The 12,959-nt window shown below is 39.9% G+C and overlaps 1 protein-coding gene across 4 annotated transcripts in view; it reads left to right on the top strand.

Moving 5' to 3' along the window:
• Nucleotides 1-9,754, top strand: part of ppp2r5cb (protein phosphatase 2, regulatory subunit B', gamma b) — a 34,078-nt gene extending 24,324 nt beyond the window's left edge. For 2 of the 4 annotated variants that reach the window (XM_017455879.3, XM_017455881.3), the window contains 6 exons: nt 206-376; nt 3,099-3,226; nt 3,526-3,627; nt 3,706-3,778; nt 4,473-4,589; nt 7,657-9,754. In XM_017455879.3, the coding sequence (XP_017311368.1) occupies nt 206-376; nt 3,099-3,226; nt 3,526-3,627; nt 3,706-3,778; nt 4,473-4,589; nt 7,657-7,791 (726 nt within the window). In that variant the 3' untranslated portion in view covers nt 7,792-9,754. Of the gene's footprint in view, nt 1-205; nt 377-3,098; nt 3,227-3,525; nt 3,628-3,705; nt 3,779-4,472; nt 4,590-6,441; nt 6,506-7,656 lie in introns of all 4 variants that reach the window. The other 2 variants (XR_008393442.1, XM_053675695.1) reach the window with 2 other exon arrangements.
• Nucleotides 9,755-12,959: the final 3,205 nt, after the last annotated feature.

Genomic DNA, 12,959 nt, shown 5'->3' with positions numbered 1-12,959 from the left:
TCTTTAGGTAATACGACTTTCATATATGCCTCAAGATTCTTTCCGTTATATGCGGCAGACATTATTACTTTGTACAAATGGTCAGCACCTCATTTCTGCCAGTTTGATCCCTTTTTCTGTTTCTGTACATCAGCTTCCTTCTAGGTGTTGTTTTTATTGCACCACGTATTTTTAAACTGGCATCTTTGGACTGAAATTTCAACAGGTGGTCATGGCTCTTCTGAAGTACTGGCCGAAGACCCACAGCCCAAAGGAGGTGATGTTCCTCAATGAGCTTGAGGAGATCCTGGATGTAATCGAGCCCTCCGAGTTTGTCAAAGTTATGGAGCCTCTCTTCAGGCAGCTGGCGAAATGTGTCTCCAGTCCACACTTTCAGGTCAGTCTGCACTGTTTTCAGAACCGTTGAGTAAAGGTAAATTAGTGTAGAAAAATTTAATTGATTTAATATGTTTAATTAATTTCATTATTGATCCATCCAGGAGAGATTTTAATTTTTTTTTTAAGTAGTCCAAGTTACAAAAAAGTTTCGCTCAGTGAAGACTTGAAACAGATTGTTCAATGCTCAAGTTGTAATGGCGTCTAATGTATCTGCCATGACCAACATTTTATTGATGTTTGTACTGACAGGAGGCCTCGCAGGTAGATTTGTTTTTCTAATGTGGTTTAATGGTAAAAAATGGTCTGCACTTATATAGCGCTTTTTTAACCTTGGCAGTTCTACAAAGCACTTTACACTGTGTCTCATTCATCCATTCACACACTCACACACCAGTGGTAGCAGAGCTGCCATGCAAGGCGCTAACTTTCCATCGGGAGCAACTTGGGGTTCAGTGTCTCGCCCAAGGACACTTCGGTATGTGGAGTCACGTGGGCCGGGAATCGAACCGCCAGACCTACGATTAGTGGACAACCCGCTCTACCACCTGAACCACAGCCGCTCGTTATTGAATACATTACACTGACACGGTTTTTAATATGATAATTGGTGGTCATGTGTAATAGTAATTGCCCATAGTAGGGCTGCATGATTATGGCCAAAATGATAATCGCGATTATTTAACACGATTATTAATTGATTTTTAGTGACATATTTTTAACTTTCACTTTCACATTTAAGTTTTCTCATGCCACAGTATAATACACAAGTAGGCATGAGAAAACTTGAGCTGGTCAATTATGACAGAATTTCGGAACATAGTGTGAGCCATGACACATTAATTTACCTTCTGATAAACTAAATTTAATATTTTCAGTTCATTTTACAGACTGTATGTAAAAAACAAACAAACAAAAAAACAACCTTTAACCTGTTCCACCTTGTAAATAAATACAATAAACATCAATGTTCAGTGTTTGAAGTCTGTTCCTCTTAAATATATTTAAAGCTACACTATTAGACATTTTCTGCTGTCATGGTTCTGGGCTGGAGTCAGTTCTCGAACCGCTCTGTGTGTATTGTGGATATATCTGAATAATCTCATATAGGATGTGATTGGGTGAGTTAATTTACCCGTCACATGCAAAGCGCTTTAGTTTAATGGTGTTCATTAGGGACCCACCGATCAGGATTTTTACGACCGAAACCGATCCAGATACCAATCTTTTTTATTTAAGCTTTAATCAGGTCTGTCATAAACAGTTCAATGTAAGCTCTCTGCTCATGGTCACTGTTAATTGAGTTAAAATAATAGCAATGAGAAATACTGTTGGGTAATTGATAAATAAACAAGCATAAAATATTTAAGAGTCTTAATTAAAAGTAGACTAACACAAAAATGATCCATATTAGTTAAAAGGCTAATAGCCTTCTAAGGAAATAGCTTACTGAGCTTAATGTCAGATTGATATTAAATACAACCCATAGTAATTAAACATTATTTAATTTCTCATTTTTAAAAAATATTTTATGGTTATTATAATTTTTTTTTATATTAAATGATTTATTTATAAATAAGCACATTTTCTGTCTTTACATTTTAGTAGTTTTATTTTTGTTTGTTTATTTTAGATTCCCCCAGTACAGTGTTGCCATGTCTGCTGATAATATTGTGTTTTGGAGGATTAAATCAAAACATAGACACTGGAGTTGACTTTTCTAGTGATATCTGGCAACCATGAGTTTAAAAGAAGTGACTTAGAGTTAGTGAAGGAGAGCGGCAGTGTACTGTATGTTTACAGACTGAACGGTTGCTACTCTCGATTATGATCGGTGAGGAATTATGTAATAAAGAAGTTTGAATTAAACAACCATTGTAGCGTTAGCATTATTATTAATTTACTCTGCCCGAAGCCGCTGTCTGTACACGAGCAGGTCGCAGGTTCAGGTCATTTCAAAAAAAGATGGCGGTTGTGAGATCGGGAAGTTGAAGCAGATGATGTACAGAGTTACTCTCGTCATCATAATGACTTCTCTGCAGTATTTCCACACTTGTTCGGTTGACTGAGGAGATGAAAAGCCTTGTGAAAGTAACTGTTGCTCGGCGTAGATGCATTTTGGACTTTCTGTAGTTTTTATCCCGATTGGATTATACAACGCCGAACAGGTCACTCGCACCGGTGCGAATAAATATTTATTCACAGTCGCACAAAATACTTCTCAGTCACAAATGCGAGTGAAATGGTTGCACCGTAGAGCCCTGAGTTTTTCTGCAAAGTTTTTGCCCTGTTCGGCGTGATGACGTTTAATGTCCCTGGCAACCTCTGTAGTGCCATTTAGGATCATGATTTCCCCTCACGCAAAGCGCTGGAACTCGAAGCGAAGCTGGCAGTTAATGCGCTAAAATGCTAAATCCGTTTTCGGGTTTTGTCACTACAAAATGACGTCATCCCTGCGTCGCTCTGTGTGACTGGCTGTAAGTGTAGGAAGCGCTTGATTTTGATCTGCAGCTGAGTTTTCTATGAGCGGAGGACGAACTTTAAACGTTAATATCGCAGTCGATCATGTTCATTTAATCGTGGGCTGTCAAAATCGCAATCGCGATCGATGTTCGATTAATTGTGCAGCCCTAGCCCATAGAATATAAATTGGCATTAGAAATATACATTTTTGTAGTTGTGTATTTGTGTTTGCCATGCTCCAACTTGCTCTCTTACAACAGGTTGCAGAGCGGGCCCTGTATTACTGGAACAACGAGTACATCATGAGTCTGATCAGTGACAATGCAGCCAGAATCCTGCCCATCATGTTTCCATCTCTTTACCGCAACTCCAAAACCCACTGGAACAAGTGAGTCACATTTCTGTTACTGTAGACCTCTTCTGGCATCTTTAAATGGAATTCCCTTTTGAGTTGTGTAAGTAGATTCGAAGTCATGAGGTCGAAAAAACATGTCTGCTTTAAACCCTTTATAGATATAAATGCTAAATACACAATGCTTTTTCTAATCATTAAGGTCTGCTAATCCCCCCACTGCCACCCCCCGTGTTTATACTGATATGTTTAAAAGGACGTTTGTTCTGTTCTGTTCTGTGCAGTTTTCTTACGCTTGGACAGACATTAAATCATGTTGTCTTCCATTCCTCCAGGACAATCCATGGTTTGATCTACAACGCTTTAAAGCTGTTTATGGAGATGAATCAGAAACTCTTCGATGACTGCACACAGCAGTTCAGAGCAGAGAAAAACAAGTATGAACGTGCCCAACTTTTTCTCATTCTGTCTTTTTTGCTCATATGCACTCAAAACCTCGTTGTTTTGCCTTTTAGAGAGAAGCTAAAGTGGAAAGAGCGTGAGGAAGCCTGGATAAAGATAGAAAACCTTGCTAAGTCAAACCCCCAGGTGAGTGGCTTCTCCTTATGTTCCTCACTTGCAAAGACAAAATGCACAGCAATGATTGATCGCAACCTGATGCGGTTTCTCACAGAGGTACTTAAGAGGTCATTGTTCCTCCTAACAGTAGAAAGGCTTTTTTAAAACCTGTGAGATACAGTGCAGTCTTTTTGTACAAAATTTGTACAGTGACACTATTTCTGATGCTTTGGAAGACTTAAAAGGCATTGCTTAATTAATATAAATAAATAAATAACCCTAGAAATTACATTATAGCCTTGTAGCTTTAATTTACATCAGAATGGGCTTAAACATATTGGAATTTTAACCTCTTATGTATTGCCCTAACCTTAATCAAAGCTCTTATCTTGCATCTCCAGCAGTTTACTTTAAAGTGTAACAAAAACATGATCTTAAACTGTGGTGTTTTGCTCATTTAAGTAACGTTATGTCAAGCCTTCAGTAAAAGTTATGTACCATTACTAGCATAGTTTTTAAATACAATGGGGTGGTTACCCACAAGGGCCACACCATGACCTCAGCTAGTACTTGTGGTATGGGGCTTATTTTATCGTGTTTGTCTGACACAAACACGTTTGCCAATCCCGCACTAGTGAGAGATCACTGAAAGGATTCAGCTGCTGTTTTACTCCCACATCGACATCATGTTCAGGTGTATTGTTGGTTTATTCCTGTTTTGCAGTTCCTCTTGTATATTGACTCAACCAGCTTGAGTAGCCCAATGGAGATCGAAACAGACGGCATAGGAATGGATGATGTCGCACTGCTCAAAAAGACAGTAGAAGAAGAAGCTACGCAGGTAAATACCACCACTCATTGCGAATAGATATATGTTGCACCCGGAAAGTATTCACAGCGCTTCACTTTTCCCACATTTTGTTATGTTACAGTCTTATTCCAAAATGGATTAAATTCGTTATTTTTCTCAACATTCTACAAACAATACCCCATAATGACAACGTGAAAGAAGTTTGTTTGAAATCTTTGCAAATTTATTAAAAATAAAAAACACACATGTACATAAGTATTCACAGCCTTTGCCATGACACTCAAAATTGAGCTCGGGTGCATCCTGTTTCCACTGATCATGCTTGAGATGTTTCTGCAACTTGATTGGAGTCCACCTGTGGTAAATTCAGTTGATTGGACACGATTTGGAAAGGCACACACCTGTCTATATAAGGTCCCACAGTTAACAATGCATATCAGAGCACAAACCAAGCCATGAAGTCCAAGGAACTGTCTGTAGACCTCCGAGACAGGATTGTATCGATGCACAGATCTGGGGAAGGGTACGGAAACATGTCTGCAGCTTTGAAGGTCCCAATGAGCACAGTGGCCTCCATCATCTGTAAATGGAAGAAATCTGGAACCACCAGGACTCTTCCTAGAGCTGGCCGCCAGGCCAAACTGAGCGATCGGGGGAGAAGGGCCTTAATCAGGGAGGTGACCAAAAACCTGATGGCCACTTTGACAGAGCTCCAGCATGTCTCTGTGGACAGAGGAGAACCTTCCAGAAGAACAACCATCTCTGCAGAACTCCCATCAATCAGGCCTGAATGGTACAGTGGCCAGATGGAAGCCACTCCTCGGTAAAAGGCACATGACGGCCGGCCTGGAGTTTACCAAAAGGCACCTGAAGGCCTCTCAGACGTCATGTCTGTAGGAAACCAGGCTGTGGGGATGTTTTTCAATGGCAGGAACTGGGAGACTAGTCAGGATCGAGGGAAAGATGAATGCAGCAATGTACAGAGACATTCTTGATGAAAACCTGCTCCAGAGCGCTCTGGACCTCAGACTGGGGCGAAGGTTCATCTTCCAACAGGACAACGACCATAAGCACACAGCCAAGATAACAAAGGAGTGGCTACAGGACAACTCTGAATGTCCTTGAGTGGCCCAGCCAGAGCCCAGACTTGAACATCTCTGGAGAGATCTGAAAATGGCTGTGCACTGACGCTCCCCATCCAAACTGATGGAGCTTGAGAGGTCCTGCAAAGAAGAATGGGAGAAACTGCCCTAAAATAGGTGGGCCAAGCTTGTAGCATCATACTCAAAAAGACTTGAGGCTGTAATTGGTACCAAAGGTGCTTCAACAAAGTATTGAGCAAAGGCTGTGGCTACTTATGTACATGTACTTTTTTTTTTTTTTTTTTTTTTTTTAATAAATTTGCAAAGATTTCAAACTTCTTTCACGTTGTCATTATGGGGTATTGTTTGTAGAATTTTGAGGAAAATAATGAATTTAATCCATTTTGGAACATAACAAAATGTGGGAAAAGTGAAGTGCTGTGAATACTTTCCGGATGCACTGTACATATATAACGTTTTTATTATTGTTTTTTCCAGTTTCATTTTTATTGAACATTTTCTGCTGAACATTTCTGCTGCGCTGAACATTTCTGCTGAACATTTCTGCTGAACTAAACATTTCTGCTGAACATTTCTGCTGAACACAACATTTCTGCTGAACATTTCTGCTGAACATTTCTGATGAACATTTCTGATGAACACAACATTTCTGCTGAACATTTCTGCTGAACATTTCTGCTGAACATTTCTGCTGAACACAACATTTCTGCTGAACACATCTTCCAAACATGTCTGCTGAACATCACCTTTTTTCTTCTCTCCTCCCCTCCCTTTCCCAGATATTCCATTGAGAAGAAAAAAACAAAAACAAATTGATCAACACACAGCAGTAAACAGTCACAGGTTTTTTTTTCATTTTATACTAACAAAGGAAAACAAAAGTAAAAGTAAACCCGCCCCCCCGGCTCATCATGGCTACCCAATAACTATCGCTGGTTATATAGATAATATAAGACCCAACAACAGGCACAAAAATTTAAGTGGGAAGTGTCTGTAACTCCATAATGTATACGATAAAGGGATGCCATTTATTAAAAAAAAAAAACATCACGTCCTTTAGCCACTGGGAGATAGATGGGTATTTAGCAGACTTCCAATGCTACAGTAGGGAACATCTTGCTACAAGGGATGTGAAAGCAATAACATCCTTTTGTATTGAGCTCAATGGAACTGAGTCAATAGGAATCCCAAATACAGCAATCAATGGGCAAGGCTTTAAATCTACCCAGAGAATAGTGGACATGATGGTAAAGAAACCAGACCAAAAACCATGGAGATCAGGGCAGAAGAAAAACATATGGCCAAGATGACAGGGAGAGCCATGACACTTATCACACCTGTCCGGTACGTCCGGATACATTACAGAAAGTCTCGACTTGGACAGATGGACTCTGTTTAAAACTTTAAACTGTATAAGTCCAAGACGAGCACAAGAAGTGGTAGACTGTATCCTCCCCATAGCACGTTCCCAACACTCCTCACTTATCTGTACTCCTAACTCCGTTTCCCACGCATTCCTAATTTTGTTACTCGACTCACTACCTAGCGCCAGAATAACATCATAAATCCTAGAAATCATTCCTCTCTGATGTGGACTTATTATTATTGTTAGCAGTTTTTAACTGCTTTGTCAGTCAGTAGTCTGGAAGTATTTTAATATTTTTAATATTTGTTTTTACTTATTTCCTAGTAACATTAAATTGCCCAGCCTAATATTTACTGTTGTTTAACAAGATGGCAATCGCAAACAAAGAAATCTTGGGCATAGTTTTAAAAAAAGCTTGACTTTTTAATTTGAAATGTAAACCGCATGTTAAAACATTAGTCAAGTTTTTCAGCACAGCTTTAGCGACATCATTCAGTGTTCTCTGGTGTTAGTAGTTAATACACTTGACGTATTATACCATTAAGTAGTGATGTCACACTTAACCATTACAGACCGATAACCCACTACTTTTGTTACTATAACCAGCCTGCTTATGTTTGTGTTGTAGATTCAGAGGGAGCAGCGGAAAGAGCGGCCGTTAATGCGTCGCAAATCGGAGCTTCCTCATGACATGTCCACAGTAAAGGCTCTGGAAACTCACCGACGTGCAGAGGACATGATAACCACCCGTGATGGCCACTAAAGGAGCAGAGCAGCTCAGAGGCCGAGAACAGCACGCCCAGTGCACAGCAGCAGAGGCAGCAGCACAGGATGGCCTGGTGTGACCTGGAAACCTGGACACACTTTTAGCTCTGCTCCTATATAGAGCCACAGTGACCCTCTCTCGGCCAGTGCCCCTACGCTGGAGTTTTTATTTTAGACCTTCTCAGGTGTACTGTTTCGTTTTTGTGTGGTCCCCCCCACCCCTCCCCCCACAAATCTCTCCCTTTCTTGTCACATGCATCTGCACTGACTTTCCCCTCCTCATCACTTACCATTGTCATTAAAATAGTAGGTGCTAGGGTCATTTTCAGCACAGGAGCACTTGCAGTGCGACTGCTGACCATTGTGTTTTAATTGAGCAAAAGCCTCTCGCCCCACATGAAGACGGGAGAGTGCGGATTTTGGGTGAAAATGTGTATACATCTCTAACCTTTTGTTTTTCCTCAATGCTAGGACATAGCTGCTATTGCCTCCAGCTTTGTGCCTCAGACTGGTAGTTCATGTCCGTTTATGTGTGATTTGTTTGTTTTATGTGTTCTCTGGTCCAGCAATGGGGACTGTCAGCCAAGTGTCACTGTTTGTTTGGCAAAAGGAGCAGATTTATGGTATATATTTTAATTTTAAAATAAGCTTGCCAGACTTTTGGAAGCTCCTAACCTTTATGAATATCTAAAGGAAAATATTCCTCTGTAGAAATTAGGTCTTGTGCCAATTTATTTTGTTGTAATATATTTTTTAGATGCTATTCAGTACACCTGGCTATAAGTTCACCCAGACTGTGTGGATGTTCAAACAATGGTAAATGATTTGATGCTTTTGCGTCCATGTTTCATCGACCGTGATGGCTGTTTCAAGGAGTTACTTTTGGTGGAAGAACTGCCTGGAGCTGCCCTCATGGTGAGAATGCACCTAGGACTTCATTCCAAACAGCAGTCTATTTTGGATGGTTTTTAGCATTATCCGTTTCCTTAGGCCGAGATTAAAGGGGTCTCGTGACGTCCTTTTAGAGTTTACTCTAACGGACTTTGAACAAGCTGTGCGCGTTTCTTGTTTAGTTCGTATCCGCTGACTGGTCGTTAATGGATATGTAGACGCACCAGTTTGTCACAACAAAAAGTAAAACAAAGCCTTTAAATCGAGTGCCTTTTAGTTGGTAGACAACGTTGGTGAAATGCTGAAAGTTTGATAATGCTGTAAGCTTATGTAAGATCTAAAGGCCACAAAGTGTTCTAATTTACAACCAATACGCTGTTACAGAAATACCTCCAGATTAGATGATGGAGAAGATGATGGTCATATCCAGTGACCTTTGATTAAAAACATGCACTGTGGGTATAATTAGACGGCTTATCAAACGGCTGAAGGAGTCACTGTGTGACTCGGAAGGGTGGAGTAACCTAATGAACAAGAGAGATTAGGCCACATTTACCTAGTATGGTCCATATTGTGTCCAGAGAGGACAAAAGGCTTTGGTGTGGTTTATTGTTTTTTTTTGTTTTTTTGTAATTTCATCTCTTTTGTTAGGTTAAAGACCTGGGCCATTGTTTGAACTTCCATTATGTGCTGAGATGAGGCTCATAACATTCTGGGGGTCTTGTATATCTTTGGGAATTGTTCAAAATGATTGAAAGTATTTTTTTTGTTTGTTCTTTTTGCTTGCATTAGCTTGTTCGATTTGAATGTGCAAGTTTGTATATAGGACTACCGTGATCAGTCTTTTTAATTGTCAAAGAATAGCAGTCACCAATAATTTGTTCCAAACTTCAGCTGTTTCTACAGGCCAATGCATTTCTTTTCTTTTCTTTTTTTCTTTTTCTTTTCCACTATCCATATACTAGTGCTCTACAAGGAGTAAGTAGTGCATTAGAGCACTGCTACAGTGTGTGTCATCCTTTCCTCTGCAAACCGGAGCTTTTTTTCAGCATTAAATGGCTTTAAATGAACATCTCTGGAGGCTTTGTCTCTTGATGAAACAGAACCATTGCAAAGTGTCCTTTCGTACGCACCCCTGCTCGATGGCTTCAATTAATATTGTACATATTATGTACTATTATTTTATCTTCTATCTATTATTAAATGATCGAGCTCTTACTTTGTACAAATTCTCATGTACAGATGAAAACGTTATTAGCAACCACATACAGTTGATAAAGTGGCACAAGCATCTGTACATGTTGCTATTTGCATTAGAAATGTTTAGAGTTTAAATGCTATTTTTATCAATTTGTAATTCAGGACTTTTTATTTCAGAACTCTGTCATCTGTGATGCGATCTGTCATACGTTAGCCTTCGTGTGTGCTCTTAACCATTCTCAACTGGTGTACATCCTATAGAAAATAAAGAAAATTGGTGAGTTTTATATTTTCACGCAGAGAGCGAATGCAATCGTTTATACTTGTTCTGTGTGTGAGAAAGTGAGTGATCTCTTGTAGTGCAGAAATCTATTAGGACACACTTTTTTTTTCACAGGCACAATACAGCAGGTGCTTTTGCCCCCTTAACACATGGATGTCCAATCTTATCTGCAAAGGGCCACTGTGGCTGTAGGTTTTCCACGAGCCACACCTGATTCCACCTGTTTAATCATTTGATCTTGACTTTCAATCGACTGCCAGGTATGGCTTCTGCTTGGTTGGATTAAAATCCTGCACTCATACCGGCCCTATCCGGATAAGATTGGACACCCCTGCCTAAATATGCAGGTCGGAGATCTCCAGGGACAAGGATGGTGACCAATGTTCCTGAAGTCCAACCATAATCGTGCCCAACTGACCATCTAATCATTGCCTTAAGTTCTTGATCAACTAAAATAGGTGTGTTAGATCTTGGATGGAGATGAAACCCGCAGGAAGGTAGACGTCCGGGAAGAGTGGTTGGTGACCACTCATGTAGGTGGTGGTGTGACTTGAGAACAACTGTTAATATCAGGAGAAAAGAGTGTCTTCATGGTATTGCCTGAGATCCTTTACGAAAAAATGTTTTATTATACCTCAAGGTCTTGGAGCCATTATATTTTTGGATTGTCTGTCCATCCATTAGCATGATCTCTCAAGGACGTGTGGTTGAATGTTTTGTTTGTAAGATTGATATGGAATTTTCATTGTAACCAGCAGATGAACTGGTTATATTTGGGAATTGATGTAAACAGGGTCAACGAACAGCAAGGTCAAATGTCTGGAAGGACCAGACTTGTTGGCATGGCATGGCGTTCTGCTTGTGGATACGATCTAAAGATGATGTATAAAAAAAAAAAAGAAATCATGTGAGTCATAAGGAATGTGAGGCAGTATTCTAGAGCCATGTGGTGAAAGATTTACGCTTGTATATCATCATAAGATACTACCAAATCAGCTGTACTTGTATTTAATTCCAAGATTTGATCCATTCCATCATTCAACCATAGCTAGCAGACTAATCCAATTTTCAACCCAAACAGCTTATAGATGATCTATTCGTTGTTGTCCCCCTCCCCAAAAAATATTTAGCAGTTAATAAACCCCCCCCCCTGCATTTTATGGGTCATGACCCATTGGTTGAAAGCCAGTCAAGTTGTCACAGCTGTGTCTCTCTCTATGCAGGTGTTTGTTTGAGACACTTGCAGAAGGACTGGAGATTAGAAGGCACTGAATAATATAGTACATGGACACCTTGGTCCACACACGAGTAACTGCCATTATAAAAATTCCAAAATTCTTTACTTGAGTAAAAAAAAAAAAAAAAAAAAAAAAAACCCCAGTCATTTATTCTAAATAAATACTCTTGTGAAAATTGATGTACACCTTCAACTTCTTCACTCCGGGTGAAATAGAAAAATATAAACTCTTCAATTTACTTCCAAGAAACGTCCACAAAAGAAAACGTGCCGTAAATGAAATGCTGATTTTAGTTAATGACTGTAAATTGCTGCGTCTTTCACCAAGGAACATGAGAAATCATTAGCGAAGGCTAACTAAATGAGCAGGATAAAGATGGAGTAGTTCGATGCCGAAGCTAACGGTCAAGATACAAGCTACAAAGAGTATGCAGTATGATGTAGATTACAGGGAGACGTATTGGATCCCGTTCTTGCTGTCACTTCAGTTAAAGTGAAGATTAATTTGGAGTTTAACTCCAAGAATGTACAAGATAGACACACGATATAGAGAAATGCTCTGAAAATGTAGCAAGTCAAATGTATTCGGTGAAGTAAAGCTCAAGATCCTTAAAAAGCAGACTTGAGTGCAGTACTAAAGTTCTTCCCACCTCTCCGAAACTTGATTATCACAGCAGTGACCTTAAGAACCTCGCTAAAGCCCAAGCAGCATGTCAACACGACTAAATGTCCTTGAGTAGCCAGCCCTCAAAGCTGTGACCTTAATCCTTCTGAAAATCCGTGGAGTGTTTTAGAGTGTAATCCACCAACGGTCCGGTTACAGTGCACCTAAGACTAATTACTTTACTTAAGATTCAATTTTGTTAAGAGGACTGAAGAAATGTCAAATATAGTTGTATGAGAGTTGTGGAATTGTGCTGGTACACATAACTGATGTATAGAGTTGTTAAAGGAACGGCTTTAATGATCAGAACAACACTGAGAGCTGTAATGCTAATACACACTTGCATTGAAACACTCGGACACATTCAGCCACACATTTAAAAAAAAAAAAAATTTTATATATAGGGATCCTGTCCAGGGTGTACCCCGCCTTGTGCCCGATGCTCCCTAGGATAGGCTCCAGGTTTCCCCGTGACCCTGTAAGGATAAAGCGGTATAGAAGACGGATGGATGGAGATATATATGGGGAATAAGGAACCTTGGCAAAAGAGAACTCACCCTTATATACATGTACATGCACAGTCACTCAGAGAGTAAGACAGAGAGCGCTGTGGGTATTTCTGCACTATGACCGACCATAAAAAATTTAAGATCATCTGTAACGTCAAGTAGCATCAGCTTGCCCTGCTGATCTGAAAGGCTTTAGCTACTTTTCAGAGTTCTATCATTCTGCATGGAATATTCTGCTTCCCATTTGCTTCTCTAGACCGGTCTAGTTAGAGACATGGACGCACTTTAGAAAACGATTATCGTTTACTGAGTTATTTATCGTCTCTACCCCAGTCTGTACTAACTAGCAAGGTAGAATCACTCCTCACTAAACACCTAGAAG

The sequence above is a fragment of the Ictalurus punctatus genome, chromosome 25 (assembly GCF_001660625.3).
Source record: "Ictalurus punctatus breed USDA103 chromosome 25, Coco_2.0, whole genome shotgun sequence".
In the NCBI taxonomy this organism is placed as follows: Eukaryota; Metazoa; Chordata; class Actinopteri; order Siluriformes; family Ictaluridae; genus Ictalurus; species Ictalurus punctatus.
Note: the sequence above shows the minus strand (reverse complement) of the source record. Positions and strands in the feature narration are given on the sequence as shown.